The sequence below is a fragment of the Phyllopteryx taeniolatus genome, chromosome 9, assembly GCF_024500385.1.
Source record: "Phyllopteryx taeniolatus isolate TA_2022b chromosome 9, UOR_Ptae_1.2, whole genome shotgun sequence".
In the NCBI taxonomy this organism is placed as follows: Eukaryota; Metazoa; Chordata; class Actinopteri; order Syngnathiformes; family Syngnathidae; genus Phyllopteryx; species Phyllopteryx taeniolatus.
Window position 1 is genome coordinate 20016438 of NC_084510.1, and position 21842 is coordinate 20038279.

The window sequence follows — 21842 nt, forward strand, 5'->3', positions numbered from 1 at the left end:
GAAAGGAGACTGCACTTCACAGCCTGTGAAAGGCCGGCCTTCGAACAAAAGAGGCGGCAGATCTTTAGCCCGCATCAGCCATGACAGAACCCCAGCTGACACTCTTTTAACACAGGGTCACCCCTGGGAGAATGGAGGCCACAACCCGTGGGAGCTCCTGACACGCCGTCCACGCAGTGGCCAAACACTGGCCCGCATACACCGCGACGACAAGGTGACGGTCTCTATTGGGGAGCGGCTCAGAGGACAAGAGGAAGGGTGGGTGGGGGTTGGATGAAGACAAGAGAAAAGACTGAAGGCCACAATGAAAGCAAAACTCTAAGGAACATGCAAGAATAAGGCGACTTGGTGGATGGCAGCCAGACGGGCCCGTCAAGGATGTCATGCCGTGGCTTCCTAGAGGTCAGCAGACAGATGGGAATGGAAATGAGCCGGCCCCGAGAGCTCATTTTAATCTGGCCGTCAACGGATGATCCCGTCATTATGTACTCGTGGACGTACGGGCTCGCTGCCGTCCCTAAACACAACAAACCGACGGTACCAAAGAAGTCTTTTATTTTTTTTTATTTCTGTATTTTTCAAATATTTAAATGTTTCTTAAGTTTCATTTTTTTATCAATTTAACTCATTTATATTTAGTATTTTTTCAATTTAAAAAATACTGTATGTTCCCTTGTGTACATGGGAGCACGCTGGCATTTCAAAACAAAACTGTCCATAGTAAAAACAAAAAGTTTTTAATATTAATTGGATTAATTCATTAATTAATTATTTTTCCCCTTAATTTTCATGTTTATGAATTTTATTTATTATTTTATTATTTATTTGAACATGCATATTTATACGTGCAAGCACACTGGTGCTCCAAAAACACCAAATGGTGGAACCAAATGATAATAATAATTATTATTACTATTATTATTAGTAGTAGTAGTAGTAGTAGTTGAAGAAGATGACTTAGTAAGTACATTGTTTATGTATTTATTGTTCCTTTTCATTTATTTTGGTTTTATATTCAGCTATTAATTTTGTATTTCTTAATTTTATCTAATATTTCTTTTTTCTTTTCTTTTTATTTATTACATTTTTTATCACTCATTTTCATTCTTTGTTATCAGTTTTAGTTGCTAGTATCATTATTTTACATGTGTATGTCACTTTTATGGTATAATATGTTTTTCTTTCCCGGGAAGAACCGTTCTAATTTCGTTGAAAAAAAAAAAGACTTTATATCAACTGGTTTCACTCCTTGTATTATTGTTAGTTCAATCTCCCACAACGTGTAAGTAGTGTACAACTGTTTTTTAAGCATTTATTTTAATGTAAACATATTTTTTTTTATTTAATGTATTTAATTTTTAATGTTTTATTGTACTGTATTTATTTGCATGCCAGTGTTACGGGACATAAACGGTATATCAATCTCTCTTTCTCTCTTTCTCTCTCTCTTCTCTTCTCTCTCTCTCTCTCTCTCTCTCTCTCTCACACAGACACACACACACACACACACACACACACACACATACACATGTATAGTTTTCTCTCCCGGGAAGCAATTTGGTGCTTGAAAATAAACTGAAATGACTTTCCTTAATATTTTTACAGCAAATGGTTCAGCGGGATTGTATTTTGTTATTTAAACCTCCCATAATAATGTGCATGAATTCGTAGACTATTGCTTGTATTATTTTGGGTTGGAAAAAGTAATATTTTGCATAACTTGTTCATCAGGATTGTAGTCTGTGGTCAGTTAAACCTCCCATAACAATGTGCAAGAAGTCGTAGAATACTTTTTGTATTATTTTGGATTGGAAAAAGTAATATTTTACATGAACCAGTTCAACAGGATTGTATTTTCTGAGTTAATCCTCCCATAACGTAGTGCAAGACGTAACAGTAGACTATTTTTTGTATATTGGGCTGGAAACTGAGTAATATTATTCATCAAACGGTTCCACTGGATTGTATTTTGTTAGTTGAACCTCCCCAAATGTGGAAGTTAATGTTGTAGAAGTAGAAGTGAACTGCTATTTTTCATGAATTCAATAACTTTAATTGCGCCGGATAAATGGAAGCACAAGCCCTTGACGCTCACTTGATTGGTTCACACCACGTTTGAGGCTAATTTCTCCCAGTGAGAAGAACAATGGCATGAAAAATGGCATAAATTGGCCTCAGCTGAATGACTTTAATAGCCGTGCCATTAAAGAAGGGACTAACGTATGCCCTTCCACACGAACGTTAATACTTTTAGACTTAAACTGCTTTGGAAAATGCCTAAATCCAATCCTCAATTTTTCGAGCTTTTAATCCAAACGAGACTAAGTTAACATTCAGAACAATTAAATACAGTGTTTAACCCATTGGAGCAATCTGTTTTTTCTCTCTCGCTCTTTCTTTCTCTCTCTCTCTCTCTCTCTCTCTCCCTTTCTCTTTTTTTTTTTTACAGCAAAGTCAAAGTTTGGCAATTAAAAATCATAAAATCTTCCCATCAGGTGCCGGGTCACTGGATCTCCTTTTGCTTGCTTTATCACACGGCCATCTGGCCAGCGGGCTGCACCGTGATTGGTCGGCTGCGGTGGGGGTTGGTAGAGTGGGCGGCTGTGTTGGTGTCTTTGGGGAAAGGTCGAGGGTCATGGGCCTTTGACAACACGTCAAGGCCTGGCCTGCAGCCTCCTCTCGCCGGAGCGTTCGGCAACGAATGGCCCGGATGTCGGACGCGATGCAGAACGGACACAATGACTCAGCGGTTTGAGCAACTCCCACGCACATCCCCCAAACCACTCAACAAGCAAAGTTACACTCAGTTCAATTGGACTTATGTCGGGCTTTTGATTCCCACCGCAACCCATTTAGGTAGCAAACAAGTTGGCCTGAATTTGTGGTGCCGAGTAGTAGATTTAGATTTAGCGACGACATAACGTTTACATTCTGTTTCTATAGCAAAACGTTTGGCGGCAAAAACTACTTGTAGTCGGGCCTGAATTACTGTAGTCAGCTGGATGTTACTAAGTGGCAAAATCCAATTTGTTTCCATTGCTTTAAGATGCAGCGACAACAGAACATTGTGTACAGTGGTTGATTTGAAGGGTTTGTCAATCACATTTGCTCTCTTGCGGTTTCTGACCTGTTGATTTATACGACAGCAAACTAAAGATTGTCAGGCGTATAAGCAACTGCACTATTTACGTGGAACTTCTACGTAGCTCAAAATGGTCCAACTGAACCCAACTTCTCTCTATTGTGATTTCCAACTTGTTTGCATTTCTAAAGCAGGCAATTTAGGCAGCCAACTAGTGGGGCCTGAATAAGTGGCACCCACTACTGTTTGCTGTCAAGTAGTGAAATTCGTCTTGTCGGTAATGCTTAAAGACAAAGTGACATGTTTGCATTCTGGATACATTGTTATGGCGTGCAGGTTAGGCAGAAAAAAACCCTCATCATGCCTTAATTAGTTAAGTCATTAGGTCTCGCACTGCTGCTTGCTGTCAAGTAGTAAAAGGCAATTTATTACTTCAACACTAGCGACAACATGCACGTTTACATTCTGTTGCAATTCCTCTGGCTGGAAACTAGTTGGGTCTGATTCACTGTAATTGGTTCCCACTGCTGCTTGCTGCCAAGTAGTAAAATCAAATCTATTTCTTCAACATAGAGCGACAACATGCCAGGTTGTCTGTTGTCATTTTTATGACGATCTGTTTCGGCAGCAAAAATTAGTCGGGCCTGAATTAGCTGCGCCCACTGCTGCCTACTGCGGAGTTGTGAAATCCAATTTGTTTCAATGACTTCAAGGCATTGCGACACCCTAACTCTTGCGCTTTCCAACTTCTTTTGATTCCTACAGCCGCCCATTTAGGCAGCAAACAAGTGAGGCCTGAAAAAGAGGTGCCCAGTAGTTGTGAAATACTCTTTGTTTTGATTACTTCAAGATGTAGCCACAACAACATGTTTAACTTCTGTTCCAATTTTTTTTAGCAAGCTGTTTAGGCATGAAACTAGTCGGGCATGATTTAGTTGTGCCCACTGCTGCTTGTTGTCAAGTTGTTTAGTGAATTAATTAGTCAAACTACTGCTGCTTGCTGGCTAATTGCATCCTCAGCATGCTTGAAGCAATTTGTTTCTACTGCACCGAAATGTAGCGACGGCACACAGTAACATTCTGATTGATTTGAACGTTCAAATCAATCAAATTTGCTGTCGAGCGGGGGCGGCCATCTGCCTCGATTGTTCGCGTTGAGAGACCCAGTGAGAGAAAAATAACCGTGCTAATATTAGTTTATGATAATATACAATAATGTAATGGAACTCCAATATCTAAAGGAGTGCTAATTTGAATTAATTGCACATCCCAGCATCGACAATCAAGTGCGGACAGGCGAGTTGTGGCTCTTATTAATAAAGCCGCGTGACATGTGAGGGAGTCTGAGGCGGCCGATAACGTGGACTCTTTTTTTTTTTTTCTTTCTTTTTCTTGCCGGCTTAAGCTTGGTGTGCGAGCCGCCGTCTGGCCTTTGAGCAGCTTGGCCTGTCAGGCTGATGTATGGCAGCAGCGCTGGTGTGCGGCTCCCTGAGGAGCGTGGCCTGTCTGCTAAGTGGGACACGACTGACAGTGAACCACAGCCAACGTGCACTGCCCCCCGCCCCGCCCCGCCCCGCCACCCATCCCTCCGTCTTGTGTATAACACACACTCTGTGAAAGGCTGCCTACCACACAGTTCACAGTTTTTTTAGATGACAAACAACACACAGGTGATACATCATGATGTGCTTTGGAACAATTTTGCCAATCAGGTACTTTGGATTAACGAGGACAGCGGTGCCTTGAGATAGAAGTTTAATTGATTGTGTGACCACGCTTGGAACTCAAAGCACTCCTATCTCAAATCATCTTTCCCCATTGAAAAGAAAGACAACGGCATTAACTCATTCCAGCCTCCCAAAAAAAAACCGCCAAAACATATAAAAATAGCACTCTATAATGATGCACTTCATAAAAACATACAGTAATGACGTAATTTAATCAAATTAATAAGAATCCAACAGTTTTTTCACACATTATCATTTAATGCAATGCACATTGTGCTGCTGTCCGCCTTGGCCACTTGGGGGCAGTATAAGAGAGACGGATGGATATACTGCACATTGATGTTAGTGCATACGGCTTAGCCCGCCTCTTGCAGAGGATAAAGAATATATGACTTTGAGTAGTTATATTCAATGTCTAAATGTGTGTTGTTGTTTTTTGCACTGTTTGTGTTCAAACATCAGTTGCTTAAGGGGTTCTATTTCGAGTTTCCCATTATGTGTTAGCATTAGCATTAAGTTAGCATTCTAAAGGCTAAACTATGTGCTTGTTTTGAAGACACAATGTGTGAGTCTACTAGTTTTGTTTATTTTAACAGTCACGTTGAACTGCAAGTGGCATTAAACAGCTTTAAGCTACTAAAAGAATTTGTGCTACTTGTTATACAGCGCTCGTATTGGAAGTTTGCGATCGAAAGTCAAAGCAAAAAAATCGGCCGAATGACAGCTTGCATCTCGAAAGACTTGTAAGTCAAGTCACTCCTATCTCAAGGCACTTCCTAAGTGTAATGCCCTCGCATGTGGGAAAGGAGAGCCAGTCAACTATGCACGTTTAAGTCATGTATGAACGCTGGGAGAGTAGTAAAACACAAATACAATGGACACACTCACGCACCACTACACAGTACACCTAGCCTATTAACATTTTCTTTTGCAGTAAGTATGTCATTGCTGTATGTTCAGGATAATAGATTCGATTGTAGTACTTGGCAGCAAGCAGCGGGAGGTTAACTAATTAATTAACTAAAATCAAGCCCGACTACGTTTTGGTGGCTAAACAGCCTGCCATACAAATGGAAATAGGGAGCAGACGTTATGTCGTCTCCGTCTCACAGTAAACGGAACCGAGTGGATCTCACTATTTGGCAGCAGGCTAACTCAGGCCCGACTAGTTTTTGCTGCCTTAATGGGCTGCTGAATAATTCTGAGTGAGACGGAAACCTACAAGTATTACCATTGTAAATATTGCAGCTCTGTATATACTGTACCTAACCAGACTAGTGGAAAGTAAATGGACGGAGGTTCCCTTGACTGGCCAATTTATCTTGTGGCTATGTATACATTCACACATGGAAACTTTGTTTGCTTTGGAGTGAGTTTTTTTTTTAGGTTGCTTAAAACCACTTTGGAAAAGCATTTTTTTCCATTTTTGATCAATTGGATTTTGATCATTCTGTCGTTACTATACAGTAAATGAGGCTATGTTATATTCTTTTATTATGTTATTACTGTGTGTTTTTACAATTGTATTACCACTGCACTGTAGAGTGCTTTTTTTCTAATTGCACAACATGTTACAATTTTGGGGAGGTGTTATTTTAGGGGTTGGAACGAATTAATGACATTTCCATTCATTTTAAAGGGGAAAGTTGATTTGAGATATGAATGATTTGCATTATGAGCATGGTCACGGGACTAATTCAACTCATAAATCAAAGCACCACTATAGACATGTAAAACAGTGAGTCTAATACTTCCTAACAAGTCCCATTGTTTCTCCTGTTTAGCAACTTTGCTCAGTTTTCGCGCCGAAGGTTCCCCACCGATGACACATCTCCTGGCTGGCGCTCGGACGGCGGCGATGCCCACAGAGATGTCCATTCGTTTCCAGAGTCCCACACAGCAGCTGCTCTGCAACCGAACCACGCAGCCAACCACCCACCCCCGTCTTCAATGCTCTTTTGTCCACGCTGACCCACGCAGGACGCCATCACGGTGACATCCACACCCACCCATGTGCAGCTTAGCCCACCACCTTCACACACACACACACACACACACACACACACGCACACGCACGCACATCCATATCCCAAACCTCATTAAACTCTTAACCCCGTCACCACTTTTAAATAGCCTCCATCCACCCCCTCCTCATCATCTTGCTTAAAAACCATCAGGACTTCATTTATCTTAATGCAGAGGGGCTGTATGTGTGATGTAGTATGATACAAACACATTTGTTACACTTGCACTAATACCAAAAATGAACGGTCGTAGAAAACTGTAGTCAATCCCACTGGGCATCCCCCAGGTGTGTATACTATAAAAGGTGCGTCCAATATAAAAAAAAATATTCGGAACAGTCACAATTATCAAAGAAAATCAAATACCTTTATTAGAGCAGGGGTGTCCTGCCAACTAATTCTAAAAATAAAACCTCAGAGGAACTGTTATAAAAAGCCCAACTTCCATCCATCCATTTTCTATACCGCTTGTCCTCATTAGGGTTCCGGTTAGGAGCCGCAGCCAATCCCGGTAGACTTGGCAAGAGAAGCGGGTTCACCCCGGAACTGGTCCCGAGTCAATCGCAGCGCCCATATACTGTGGTCATTAGTCAATCAACGTACGGATATACCGTATGTAGTCTTCAGATTTCCTATGTTTGGTGTAACGTCTTTTGGAATGTGGGAGGAAGCACACGCAAGCACTGCGAGAACATGGGAACTCCACACAGGAAGGCTGAGATTCGAATCCCGAACATCAGAATTATGAGACAGACGTGCTAACCACTATACCGCCGTGCGGCCCACCCAAAAACATGAAACCTATCGAATGTATGCAGGGCACATATCGACAGACAGCCATTCACACTGAGGGAACATTTTCTATCTTTAGTGAATAGGTGATAGGTTTAACAACATGCATGTTTTAGGAATGTGGGAGGAAGCTGGACTACCTGGAGAAAACCCACGCGAGTGCTGGGAGAACATCCAAAATCCACACAGGAGAGATTCAAACCCGGAACCTCAGAACAGTGAGGCAGATGCGCTAAGCACTCCTGTGTATCACAACTACAAATGCTCATTCTAGATCCATTTTCGACACTGTCCTTATCCGCTATCCTGGATTCCACCCTGGACTGGTCAGCAGCAGCCGCAGGGCGTGTATAGAGAAAGATAACCATTCTGTCTCACATTGACATCGTCACTCAGTGGGGATTGAGTCCACGCTGCGTGCACCAAAGTCAGGTGACCATCAGTGACCTCATTTTATATATAATGAAACATTTACATGAAAAAAAAAAAAGTACGGCCCTTAGAGGACTTGCTGTGCCAGTGATTCTCAAGCACAGTTCGGTTGTATTTAACTTTGACGTTCAACTCATTAGCATTTACTCTTTAAGAACTGTTTATAACAAAACATTTATTGAGATACAATTTTCATTTGACTTTTACATTTTAATGGAGTGATTATTTCAGAACAGTTTTTATATTTCAGGGCAGTGGTAATGTTCAAAGTGTGCACGATGTTACAGTGACTTACAATGATGTTATATAAAAAAATACAGTGTCATCCTACTATTTTGCTATATTTGAATGTTGTTCATGGTGGTGCTACTTGGAGAGCTCTCTTTTTTTTTTTTTGAAAGATGGTACTTGGTGTCCAAAGTTCGAGAACCACCGCAGTATACAACGTGCGCTCCCCTACCCACGCAGCAGATGTGTGATGTCCAATGAGAACGCACACCGAGCCACGACTGCCGATCAAATCAATGAAACTCCACTTACTCTGCACGACTTGACGGTCAAGTCGTATTTGCCCTTTAAGTCCCTGAGCAGCCGCTCCAGGCTCGCCTTCTCCTCTTTGCCGCTGTAGTCCGGGTCCAGGAGCACGTAGGCCCTCCAGTTGGCCGAGTCGAAGCCCCAGTGCACCGTCCGGTTCTCCAGCCGCTTGTGGCTGTGCACCACGAACTTCCGCGGCGGAAACATGAGCCTGCAATCCAGGCACTGCACGCAGGCTGCGCCGGGGCCCGAGTAGAGCTCCGGTACGAACAAGCCCTTGCATCGGCCGAAGCACTCGTGGTACACGCGGAAGCTGGCCTCGGTGCGCTCCAGCTCCTTGCCGGCTCCCCGGCGGCGCGGCGGAGGGTACGAGCCGCCGTAGATGAGCGCGTTGCAAAGGCGCTCGGCGTCCGTCTGCGTGATGAGACCGCAGGAGGGCGCCGAGAAGGGCAGGATGCCCACCACCTTGAGGATCTCCAGCTGGTCGGCCGTGCAACGCGAGCAGTAAATGTGCAAATCGTCGCACACCGAGTTGATCTGCTGCAGGGAGAAGTCCCGCAGCACGCTGTTGAGAATCTGCGGCAGGCACAGGCGCTTCTCGCCGCCCACCACGAAGCAAGAGATGGGCTCGCGCTCCAGAAGCGTCTCGCAGCGCTCCGTGGAGCGGTCGGACGGGATGAAGAGCGGCCCGGACATGGCCGGGGGAGTGTGGGCCGGCAGGGCGAGCGCCATCTCGGCTTTGGCGTCCTTGAACAGGGACTCCTGGTGGGGCCAGCGGGCGGAGAACGCCGCCGGACCGCTGAGCGAGCGCATGGAGCTCAGGTGGAACTGCTTCAGAGTTTGCTGAAGTCCAGGGTGAGGCTGGAAGCTGCTCACCTCCATCTTCCTTTTCTTGAAGGGTTGACGAGTAGAACAACTTTGCTCGATTTGGTTGCTTCGAGGCGTCTCGTTCACTCTGCGTCCGCGCTGAGCATTTCCACGCCGCCAGTCAGACAGCTTCCCCCGGACAAGGAGCAGCTTCCCTTCCCGGTGCGGCCCATACAGGGGGGGGGAAAAAACAAACAAAAGATCCACAAGAGCTTGTCCTCTCTCTCTCTCTCTCTCGCTCTCTCTCTTTCTCTGTCTTTAAATAAACAACTTCCACACTGGGAAAAATAAACTCTAAGCACAAGCACAAGTCTTATTTCTTACGCCTTCCACAGTCGTTTTACGCACTCCTAATGTGCGTCTCAAATGTGCCACCCAGTCTCTCTCTCTCTCTCTCTCTCTCTCTCTCTCTCGCTCTCTCCACCCCCTCTCTCTCTCTCTCTCTCTCTCTCTCTCTCTCTCTCTCTCTGTTTGTTTGTGTCTGCTTCAGTCATTGAATCCCAGCCAGGAATGTGACTGACTCCCCGGGCTTTGGCTCTTCCCGCAGACAGCTGTGCCTCCCGCTGCTACATGGCAGCTGCACACCAACAAAACAAAAAAAAAAAGGGAAGAGGGAAAAAAAAAGAATCCTTCCGAAGTGAGGCGAGGGGTGGAGCGTACAGAGGATATATGTTGTGTAAGTGAGGAGGAAATAAGATTCTAAATGTTTAGAATGTAATAGTGTGAAATAAAAAGGAATCAAATGTTACTTTACGTTTAACCTAAAAACATAATTAATAATAATCACAAAATTAATAAAAATCTAATGTTCAAAAAGATAATCAAAACATGTTGAAAACATAAAATAAAAACGGTGCAACAAAACGTTTATTTACCTAATATATTCGATTGGTTCACCAAAAATTCCAACGAGAATGGAATAAAACTGGTCCTCCTGTATGCGAAAGTAAAGAGATCATCCAACTCTTGTCTTCCTCATCTGGGGAGTCTGACCACAACTTGCTACACCTTGAGACCACCTACAGGCTGCTGCTGGAACAGCAGGCGGCCAACGCACCGACTGTGACGTCGGTTTGAAGACACAGTAGAGCCGCTGCACGCATCGCGATGATATCACTCGGCTGGTTCGCATTCAGACTCTTTTTTTTTTCCATTCTGATTGAAATCATTCCTATTGAAGATCTCAGGGCGACTGTTTGCATGTGATGTGATCTATTCCGCTCCATTTATCCGAATAGCCTTTTTACAGATGTGTGATTTATCAAGATGAAAGGCTGTCGTTTATTTAGCACAGTAGTGGCGACTGTTTTTAAACTTGTATTAAAGCAAAAGCTTGCGACAGAGCACAGCCTGATTGACAACAGCAACATTCTGATTGACCGTTTACAGGGCGATAAAAGATTACTTTTGGGGAAAAGAATGTTCTACCCCTGCAAAACCGAATGAAATTGCATTCGGTTTTATTCCGACGGAGGTGTTTACATTGAGCGTTTTTATTGAGTTTGGGCTTCTAACCTGATTCTAACCCGAGCTACTGGCTGGTTTGAAGCTTATAAACAGGTGTATTTTTTGTATTGAAAAGTATTATTACTATTATTATTGTCATTATTATTATTTGTGTTTCAGGTTCGATATTATGTACAGCAATTTATTTCAGCTGTGTTTTTTTTTTTACATTTTTTTTACATGCTCTATAAATAAAATTGCGTTAGTTAACTAGCTTCATTTTTCTAAAGTAGTGTTGCCTTGAGATACAACTGACCCGACTTACGGGGTTTTCGAGGTAGGAGCCGTCGTTTGGCCGATTTTTTTTTAATTTTTTTTGCTTTGACTTGAGAGCAAAAATTTGAGATACTGTACAAGCGCTGTACGACGGCAGTGCACTCAACTCACTTCACAACTAGTAGCAGTTTGACATAGTAAACAAAACAAAAACAAACAAACAAAAAAAGGCTTCAAGCTGTTTAAGTTGAAGTTCACTGTCAAACGAAACAAAACAAAATTGAATTACACTTTGAATATTAAAAGCAACCACACAATTTTGCCTTCTGGTCGCTGAACACATGCGTGCAGACACAGTGCAAAACACCTTCGACGGGCTAACGAATAGCATCGATCGTCACAGTGTTGTCACACTTTAAGGAACTCGTATGCAAACACACACGGTGCAGCAACACATATAGACAGATAATACTCGTAGGCATATAGTCTTTGCTTCTGCGAAAAATGACCAATATCGCTGCCATTTATTGAGTTAGTAACTGTGCAGTAGTTGTGAAACTCTTTCTCATTTGCGTCTGCACGCCAAGTCACACACACCAGGACCATGTGCAATGAATTAATCATGATTAAACTCCTAATTTCAATTTAATTCTTGGAAAATTCTAGCAAAATATTGAAACTTTTTCCAAAAGGTACATTTATTCTTGTAAAAGTACAACTTTAATTGCAAACATATACAACTTTAATCTCCGAAATATACTTTTTCAAAATATATGACTATAGATGTAACATTACTAATCCAAAAACATAACATTCGATCTTGAAAATACACTACTTTTTAAATTAGAAAGCAAACAACTTTATTCTTGTAATATTCCCATCACCACTCATCTTGTGAACGTGTATACAACCTTTTATTCAAAAATGTACTTGTCACTAAAATATATATATTTTTTCCTCAAATATATACAACTATTCTGCTAAGATTATGACTGAATTCCCAGTGTATTTTATTATTTTTTTTTTTTTGCCTGGCCCTAATAGTCCTTCATAATTGTACTGTAGATGCAAGTCCCGTTGAAGTTCACTTTCCACACTGTCAATATAAGTACTATCCTTGTATCGTATTATAGTCCTTTTTTCATTTCAGTAAAAGAGTAATTTGGTTTCTGCTCCGTGTAGCCACTGCAGGGCGCTAAATACCAACAAATGCATTCTGAGCCACACCGCACGTAGACCACAGTAGTTTGATGCATTTAAAGGAAAAGTACAATGTAAAAACAACTACAGATACTGTAGATTTTATTATGAGACCATAAAAGACAATATTTCGGAACATAAATACACTTGCAGCGTCTCTAATTTACTCCATTAGTCTGGACTGCCATTCCTTTTGACAGTAGGCCAGATTAAAGGAATAAATTAACGAGGTCAACCTAAAAAGAGCACCGATTCCAGCGTGGGTAAAAAACAAAATCACACAAGGCATCAGTAACGTTGCATTGAAATAGCTGCTTTAAATTGTCTAATTAAAAGCATAATGCAACTGAAAGATGATTTATTTTAACAACACAAAATGCCTTAAAGAACGCAAACCATTACCTTATCTTATTACAGGACCACAGCAAATATTCCACATATTCTTATTTAATGTTCCAGTATTGCGACACACCCTCAAGAGGACATTCGACTTGACAATGTTCAACTTGAGCCACTTAAAGACATTTAAAAGCACATTCACAAATAATTCCTCATTCACAGTGCATCTTCTTCATTAAGACAACATTATGAAAAGCTTGTATAGGTGACACTCGTCGGTAATATACTTAATTCCCTTTTCTTTTTTTTTTGCCCTTGAAACACTACACTTGTATCCTCATAATAAATGTTACATGTTGTACTTAAATTTCGGTGGTTTTGGTGTAACTCACACAGGAGCAGAAATGCGTGGTAACAGAACACATCTGACAAAGTTCCTTGCCAAGGAGATGGTCTCGTGACTGGTTTCCTTGGCCGCTCCCAGCAACATCTAACCTACTTTTTTTAGTACCAACATTGGAAAAACTGGATTCTCAGTCCAGAGATAATTGCATTCATCCCAGTTCCGGCGGCCTGTTGTCATACTGCGGCGGCGGCGTGATGGGCTCGATGGTCACCGGGTTGTGCGTGGGGCTGCGGATTTGGATGCGGAAGTCCTTCAGGTGCAGCTTGTCCGACTTGATCCGCCTCACCCGCAAGGGGCGCAGCAGGCGGCTGGCTCGGCTGGCGCTGCGTGCCGGCAGGCTGGGCTGACGGGCGGCGTCGGCCTGGTGCTCGGCGGCGGGCGGCTGCGGCGCCGTGTCGTTGAGAGGGGAGTCCTCGGCGGGCTGGTCCATGCCCTCGTTCTCCACGGCCGCGATGATGTCCTCGTAGGACGGCAGGTGGGTGTTGCTCTGGCGGAGGTTGCTCTGACGCACGGGGTAGTCGCTGCTGCCGACCACCTCCTCGTAGCTCGGAACGTTGAATGCGGCCGGATCTGGAACTCTGAGAAACAATGACAAAACAGCACTAACCTTAAAGGCCCGCCGCACACCGAGCGATGCCGGCGAACGGGAACAAATTATATTCGTTAACTCACACCCAGGAAATTACCCTTGCACACAACTCGCTTTAACAGAAAAACTACAACCCCTGGTGTTCTGACCAGAAAATGTTTTGAGGCGCCACATATACTGCATTATTTTTAATCAACCACAAGCGACATGGTGCAATTGTCAAGGAAGAACCGGATTGCCCTGGCCGCTGTAGCTATAATACAGTTCCAAGGGATGAAACAGGAAAGAAATAAAAGAAGTGTGGATATTTCAGAGGATGTGGGCAATGATATAGTCCCATTCATTTCGGCAACAGAGACTCTCCACCCTTTGCTTTAGCCACAGGGAAATATGAAATTATAAATATTGTTTATTTTTGTAAAATGCAAGCTATTAGGGGTGCAACTAACAAATACATTAATAATCGATTATTTTTTCAAAATGCAATTTCTATCCCTTAACGCAAAAAGATGACTTTATTTCAGATGGACAGCGCAGAAAATGCACAAACATAAATTGATAATGATTAAGTTACTGGTTTGGTCCTTATTTTCCCTCAGAAAATAGGACCAAATATTTAGTGTTGTTTTCCAAAGTAAAAGCAGATCCTTGCAAATGTCTAAACACAAGTTCAGTCTACTTTCATGGAAGACTATAGAAATCGGAGAATATTTACTGTTGAGAGGCTGAAATTCCGAGGATTTTGATAAGTTTAAGTTAAACAGTCTCTCAACGATGATCAAAATAGTTGATTAAATTGATAATCGATTAGTTTTTGAATCGATTAATTGTGACCCTTTTAGAAATGAGTAAATAATAAACATCTGGAGAGAAGGGAAAGTGATAATGGCGGGACTTTACTGACTGAAGAGCACCATACTCACTCTTCCTGCTCGCCGGCCACGTGGTCCATGAAAGCTGGCGCAGTAGTTTGCTCGCTGCTGTTATTCGCTCTACGCTTGCTCCGAACGCCAAGACAAATGGACAGCAGCAGCATGGCGAGGCCGACGCCCACCAGCACCATGGCGACCGATGACGACTTGGAGAGCTCCCCTTCTTTGCCGTCGTTGTCATCATCGCCTCCATTTACGGTGGAGTTGCTGGACGAGTTGGTGGAGCCGCCCGACGCCTCCCCGTCGACGGGGATCACCGTCCACACGATCATGACCACGCCCAGCGCAATGAGGCCCACTCCCAGGGCGCACAGGGCATAGTGAGCTCCCGAACCGGTGCTCTGGGAGCGGGAAGACCGGTTGGCGGCTCGCTCGCCGCTGCTGCAAATACCCCGACTGGAACACATCCGTGCAGGATGCGCTGCAACAAACACCAAGGTTACTACACACATTTTGACTACACTTTTTTTTTTTTAATGTTAGTTCCTGAAAAACACTCCTGACACCAACAGAACTTAAACTCGTACGGGGACAGATGAACTAAAGAGGTCAATTGACGTGTACAATCCCAGTTACCTGATGTAATAATTGTTCAGCATCCCCAATCCTAATACAGTATTTGTATTTTGGTTGTTATATTTTTCTTACCTTTTTGTATATTATTTGTGTATTACTCATCTACTGTTCCCCCCCTAATACTTTTTGTAGTATTCATCATGTGTGACCTCAAAATATTTTTTCCTCTATTTTTTTTCTATTTATGTCATTTGCATCTAATTTTTTTCTAATTCAGTATTTTTCCGTAATAAGTCTGTATTTCTCCATATATTTTTGCACGCCCCATTATGTTTATGTAATATTAATTGAATATATTTTGCCGAATGTTCTATTTTCCTTATTTTTGGTCATAAAATGTTGTTTATTTTTGCTTTAGAAAGTATGATTGTTGCATACCTGTATGTTGTTGTAAGTGTACATGTTTGGACTCAATTGTGCCACCACCTTCAGCAAATCTCTCGATGGACTTCTTTCAGCAATCTCGCAACGACACAGACGAACGTGATAATTTTTGCGCATTGTAAAAAAAAAAAAACCAAAAAAAAAAAAAACCGTGATATGACACATTCACAGTCTCTTCACGTCGACATGTAGTATCAATCATTAACCCCTGCCACATAGTGTCCTGCAGTTTCTGCAGGCTCCTGCCGAATGGTGAGCCAACTTTACATTAGCACAACTTCGGTGTCCTTTAGACTAGCTTCCATGCTACATAACGTACAGCAGCAAGGAAGGGAGGACTTTCAATTAATGGCTTTCACCTTTAAGCCCATTTTGCCATCTTCTTAATTGAACATTTCATGGCGACAGGAAACGAAAGCGAGAAGTGATTTAGTCTCCTGAGCCTTCGTAAATTGAACAAAGCTGTTGACTTCCTTTATGGGTGACTTACCTAAGTCACGCAGGTGTGTTCGCCCAGCTCACGCGCACATACGTAGGCAAAAATAATAATAATAATAATAATAATAATAAATACAAGTCAAATAAAAGAAGGTTGCTCGGCAGTACAGCTGTACGATTTAAAAGCAGCGAATGTGTGTTTATCCCAGAGTTTTAATGAGTTGAGAGGAACTTTAGTCCACACCACCGCCTTCGTTCAACCTGGCAAACCTCCTTGTTTCCTGCCGGAGCGCGCATAGATCTGAAATGTAGGCAGATACGACACGCCCTCTTACACTTGCCTGTCTACGGTGACGTTAAAGCTAGTGGGGGCAAAGTGTTGGCACATTCCATGTTTGTGGGGGGCACGAAAACCAAAATGACCTGCATTGTTGTTGTACCCCGCCTCCTGCCCGATGATTGCTGGGATAGGATCCAGCACGCCCGCGACCCTAGTGAGGAGAAGCGGCTCAGAAAATGGATGGATGGATGGATGGATGGATGGATGAAATCCTCATTATGACCAGTTAGTGAACTATAAGAGAAATAGACTACTATTATTAATACAACATAAGATGGCGCCAGCACACCCGCGACCCTAATGAGGATAAATGGTTCAAAGGATGGATGGATGAATTATTCATTTAAATTTTTTTTTTTTTTACCAAGGCCGTCAGAAGGGGCATTGGTGAACATATCCCCTTTATAAAAAAAATAAATATATATATATATATATATACATTTTGACACAAAACAAATTGATTATCAGTTGAAAGTAATGATGCTAGGTTTTGTGTAATTAGTACAGGGTTTAACTCCCACAGATGTCATCTTTCTAGGTTTTTCGGGAAACACTGCATGCGGCATGAGCGAATTTTTAAAATGCTAAAACGTAATAAAATCATACCAGAAACTAACATGGTTTCATTGGTTAGAAATTCACTGCGTATTAATTGTGAGTCTTCCTTTTCCTTAAAAAATGTTTCCTGCCAAGATCAATAACTGTAATTAAAAACATGTTCTTAATGTCATTAAAAATGCCTTATTTTGTGGATATTAAATGGAAATTGCAATATATATGATAAACAATTATATCTAATTATGAAAATATAAACAATACTGATATGAATGATACAATTACAGTATATTAAATGTTAAAAACAACAATTATAATAAAATCCAAATATCCACAGTGAGTAACCAAAATCCATCATGCCTAAATGAGAAAATTCTAATAAAAATAACTCAAACGTGGTGTGTATTAAAGCATTTACTCAATGAAGTTCTGTCAAATGGAAATGCTATCTTAATTTCTAATATGGAATCATGCAATGTCTTCAGCAGTAAACCAAATGAGTCGCTTAACTGAATTATGATATTATACATGGGCTTTTATTATTTTTTTTAAACTAACTCTACCAAATGGGCGATTAAAGCTGAAAAAGCCACGTATGTATTGAAGTCAAATTCTTTCAAGTGGTTCGCATCTCTCTGCATGTTTGAACTTGTATTGCTTCAACAAGCATGGCGACGCCCACAAAGCGGCAGACAAACCTGTTTTTTGACTCTTTGAACCACCTGAAGTGTGTGTAATTTAACACAAAACAGCATATAAATGGAGTCATTTTTTTTTGTAAATATAAGACTTTGTTTTGTAAATATAAGACTTATGGTACAAAAAAATAGTAGTAGTAGTTACTTTCAGTTAGTTATGGTTATTTTACCTCTTTGGTGTTCAATGCGTTTTCCAGCAGACTTCTGTTGAGAGAAGTGGGGGAAACATCCCAGACTAATCAAAATCAACAGTACAGCAGGTATACAAAAATGCAAAATTAATAGTTATTTTACTTTTGGTTGGTTATTATAAAGTACCTTCTTCATGGTGGGGGCTCTAAGCAGACTTTTGGTGAGAGAAGTTGGGGCCTGGTCCCCAGTCAATCTACATACAATCGTAGTACACTTATTGTTTTCAATGAACCTAACATGCTTGGTTGGGCAATGGGAGGTACTGTAGCTACAGACGCAGTCAAATTAATTCATTGTGATTAATTAAAAAGGTGTCCAAACTTTGACTAGCTAAAAGTGTATTATAAAAAATATATAATGAATATAATAGAAATGACTGATTATTTTAAGCATTCTGTTAATTGCAGTGTACTCTAACTATTTTCTAGATAGGTTAAAATGATGCATTCTGAAGGTTTTCAGTGAGTGAACTTTGAAATGACATAAAACATATAACGAGAAAGAACCAGTATGAGATAAGGCAACCGTGGCGCAACACTGAATTTAATGATTAAATAGTCTTGTCATCAGTGTCATTTATTAGAAAAGTCAAAATATTAACAGAAATACCTTTAAAGTCCATACAGTCTTCTTTTCTTATATTTATAGCAGCTTCTGTTCATTAGTTGTTTACTCTCAATGCTGATTCTTTCAACTCAAGGAGACAGTATTATAAATGTTTTCACAATTAAAAAACACTCTGTCTTCCTGAAATGAGCTCATTTCCTGTCTCATGCATTTGAGCCAGGGCTCACCCCGCCACGTGACGAGTCCGGCTTCTGTTGCCATGACGAGCTAAGGAAGCGAACGCTCGCAAAGACAATAAAATTAATTTTCACCCGTGGAAGCAGAAGTTCATGGATTGCACTGTTTGTGCCACATTGATACATCCCCAAAAACAAATGCCCCCACAAGACCCTGCCACCTCAAGGCAATCAAGTATGTGTCACTTAGCACTCATCTCTGCATCCAACAAAACCTACCGCAGCTCTGCTTACCTTTTGTCTTTGACATGAAAGCAGTGGCGTAGCACCCCGGGGCGATGTTGCGTTTTCTGCATGATAGCGTTTCAACCATTGTAGTCACTTGAAAGGGGCTCAGGATCTTGTCAGGGGCGAAGAAGGTTGGCGGTTATTGTGCAAACCAGCCCCACTGTTACATAACAATCCAGCAAAAAATCAGAAGCTGAAAACAAAAGATTTACTTGGTTGTTTAATTTCACATTTGATGGCTGAGTTATTACATTTGTATACAGGACATTAAAAAGTCATTTTTCCCAATCGATCCCTTTTTGACGAGGTAAAAGCCTTGCAGATCAGTCCAGTGAAGTGTTCTTTTTCTGTGTAGTAAACAATGTTACATCCATGTAAACACAGGTGCTGTTCACACATTGGTGATCTCGACGCTCTTGCGGGCGTGCACGGGACCGCGTGGGGTCCGAGGCCCCGACTGAACACGAGCTTCTGCCGGGCGGCTCGCTGCGCGGAACCTCAGCGGACTCTGGACACATGCAAGATGTGAAACGCTTGAATGATGAGAGCCACTGATTGCTACAGTACCATTTTATTAGGTACGCTCTGGATTATTTAAAGATAGTCCAGTATCATACAAATTAAGGCCTTCAAACGCCTTCATTATTGTTGCTTGAGTTCCAAACGACAACATTTTCTGTCTGTACAAAGACCAAATTGCAAAAAATTAGAGAGGTCTATTTTCAGTGCATCTGTGAATCATGTAGATGTGATTTGGTTAATTTTTAATAAATTATATACACGTATAAAAAACTTATTTTTCATGTTGTCAGTATTGAATGTGTGTAGAATTTTTTAAATTATTATTTTTTTAAATAAGAAAAGTGAAGCGCTGTGAATACTTGTGATTACACTGTATACCGAAAGCCTTTTATATTAGGAGGTATATTCTATATTTTTATCTTCTATATATTAGATGTTCTTTGTATTTCATAATATTATGCAAAATAAATAATTGAAACTTTTTTTTTATTTGTTTAGATTTTAACTTTATCAGTGGTTCTCAAACTTTTTACACCAAGTACCACCTAAAAAATATAAAAAGTACCACCATAATGACATTAAAATACGATAATCTAGTACGCCTTAGTGTTCATCAAAAACAAGACAGATATTTTATTCCTAAACAGTATATTTCATTTTATAAGCCACTGTAACATTATTCACAGTTAGAAAATTAACACTGTTGCAATAAAGTAAAATAGAAACTTGTACCAAAATAATGATTTGATTAAAATGTATTGCACATAAAAGTTAAATAAAATTGTACCTAATTAAGTTTAAAAACAAAACAGTGCTAAGGTTAAATGCATATGGTGTACCACCAGAGGGAGACCACGTACCACTAGTGCAGGGGTGTCAAACTCATACTCACAGTGGGCCAAAATTCAAAATCGGGACAAAATCGCGGGCCAAACTTAATATTTACTGAAAACTGACTGCGATTGTGCATGTTTCCCAGGCCACGTATAGACAAACAACCTTTCACACTCACATTTGATAATTTACTGGTATCATTGAAATGCATTGTATTTGGGTCAAATGGGTCCGAGTGGCTGTATATGATGTCAGAGTGAAGGTGAGGACTGCGCCCTGGAGGCAACAAACTGGCTTTCTATTTGCGGTCCGGCGCTCATTTATTCGCTGATGTTTTTTCGAAGAAATGCCTTTTTTCATTATATTTGTAAAAGCAGACTATTGGATGCACATCTTGTATTAGACTGTGCAGGTGTAACAGTATTGTGTTTCTTTTCTTTGTTGTTTCACCGAAGTAAAAGTCTTAAAGCGAAGCAACCATACGGGCAAATAATTTGTCGTTTCAACACATTTCAATAGAGCCTTACGATACCTTGCTAGATCTCCTCATCGGCACCCTCCCCTCACCAAAGCGGTTGACGGCCACCGGCGTAGAAGAAAGGACCACCTCGCATTCCTGCTCCTCGTTGCTGTGAACGCAAATGTGTTCAGTAGAAACTCCAAAATGGAAGATCGCAAGAAGCAGGAGCGCGACTTCACGTGAGACTTCAGCAAATCTTATGAGCCAGGACAGGATTTAGTCTGCAAGTATGTTTTGCTTTTTATTGAACTTTTCTTCGTTATTTCACTTGTTCCACCATCCATCCAGCGATTTTCTAAGGCGCTTGTCGTCATTAGGGTCACAGGTGGAGCCTAACCCAACTGACTTTGGCGAGCGAAGCAGGGTATACCCTGAACTAGTCGCCAGCCAATCACAGGACACATATAAACAAACAACCATTCACACTCACATTCACACCTATGGACATTTTTTTGTTTGTTTCTTTCACTGAATCTAACGTGCTTGTTTTTGGAACGTGAGAAAAATTACTTGCTGAAAACCCACGCAAGCACAGTCAGAACATGAAACCTCCACAAAATAAGTGCTACAGCCGAGATTCAAACCACTAACCACTGCTAACCACCAGTGCACCATGTTGCCCCTTGTTGCAGCGGGCAGTACCTATAAAGCGCCACTTTGTGACAGTATTGCAAACAGGCCTGTTGTCCTACATGTCCTTCAGGTGTTTTAAAAGCAAGAAGCAGTTTTAATTTTAGTCATATTATGAAGAAGTTAACTTTGGGTGTTTGAGGTTCACCTGCTAGCGGCGGTGAGCGCTTTCATCTCTTCACGCAGATGCCGATGGAGCATGTGTTTGTTGACGGGGATCTCCAGCGCTCTTGCCATGGCGTCCGCGTCGAAAGCCGGGTCAAGAACCAGCACGGCACCGTTGACGCCTTTACCCTGAAGATTGTCGGCAAACTCCTGAAAAACAAGTACCAGTGGCACCTTGACTCACGAGCAATGTTGGAGAGTAACTCATTGCGTGTACCTACAATATGTAATTTAATTAGTTTTTTTTTTTTTTTTTTTTAAATAACTTCATTGGCCATCAGATATTTACAGTACTATGTCAAAAGACATGC

The 21842-nt window shown here is 41.5% G+C and overlaps 3 protein-coding genes across 6 annotated transcripts in view; all 3 read right to left on the reverse strand.

Annotated features, from left to right (window-relative positions):
- The window catches only part of skib (v-ski avian sarcoma viral oncogene homolog b), a 58192-nt gene extending 48341 nt beyond the window's left edge, over positions 1-9851 (reverse strand). The window contains exon 1 of the mRNA XM_061784949.1: positions 8598-9851. Within this exon, the coding sequence (XP_061640933.1) occupies positions 8598-9473 (876 nt within the window). The 5' untranslated portion in view covers positions 9474-9851. The remainder of the gene's footprint in view (positions 1-8597) is intronic.
- Positions 9852-12465: 2614 nt separating this feature from the next.
- On the reverse strand, positions 12466-17979 carry tmem51b (transmembrane protein 51b). Of its 4 annotated transcripts, XM_061783662.1 has the most exons (5): positions 17808-17841; positions 16097-16618; positions 15601-15684; positions 14638-15067; positions 12466-13703 (listed from the first exon to the last, which is right to left on the reverse strand). In XM_061783662.1, exons 4-5 carry the CDS (start codon positions 15051-15053, stop codon positions 13274-13276), a joined length of 846 nt encoding a protein of 281 aa, XP_061639646.1. In that variant the 5' UTR covers positions 15054-15067; positions 15601-15684; positions 16097-16618; positions 17808-17841; the 3' UTR covers positions 12466-13273. The 4 variants fall into 4 exon arrangements, with proteins under 4 accessions (XP_061639646.1, XP_061639644.1, XP_061639643.1 ...); XM_061783660.1 differs by lacking the exons at positions 15601-15684; positions 16097-16618 and adding an exon at positions 17956-17979 and having other exon boundaries at positions 17808-17838; XM_061783659.1 differs by lacking the exons at positions 15601-15684; positions 16097-16618 and adding an exon at positions 17956-17979.
- Positions 17980-19088: 1109 nt separating this feature from the next.
- kaznb (kazrin, periplakin interacting protein b) overlaps positions 19089-21842 on the reverse strand; it is a 112102-nt gene continuing 109348 nt past the window's right edge. Inside the window, exons 16-18 of the mRNA XM_061783658.1 lie at positions 21515-21681; positions 20749-20845; positions 19089-19368 (exon numbers count right to left, since the gene is read on the reverse strand). Coding sequence (XP_061639642.1) covers positions 19252-19368; positions 20749-20845; positions 21515-21681 — 381 coding nt within the window. The 3' untranslated portion in view covers positions 19089-19251. The remainder of the gene's footprint in view (positions 19369-20748; positions 20846-21514; positions 21682-21842) is intronic.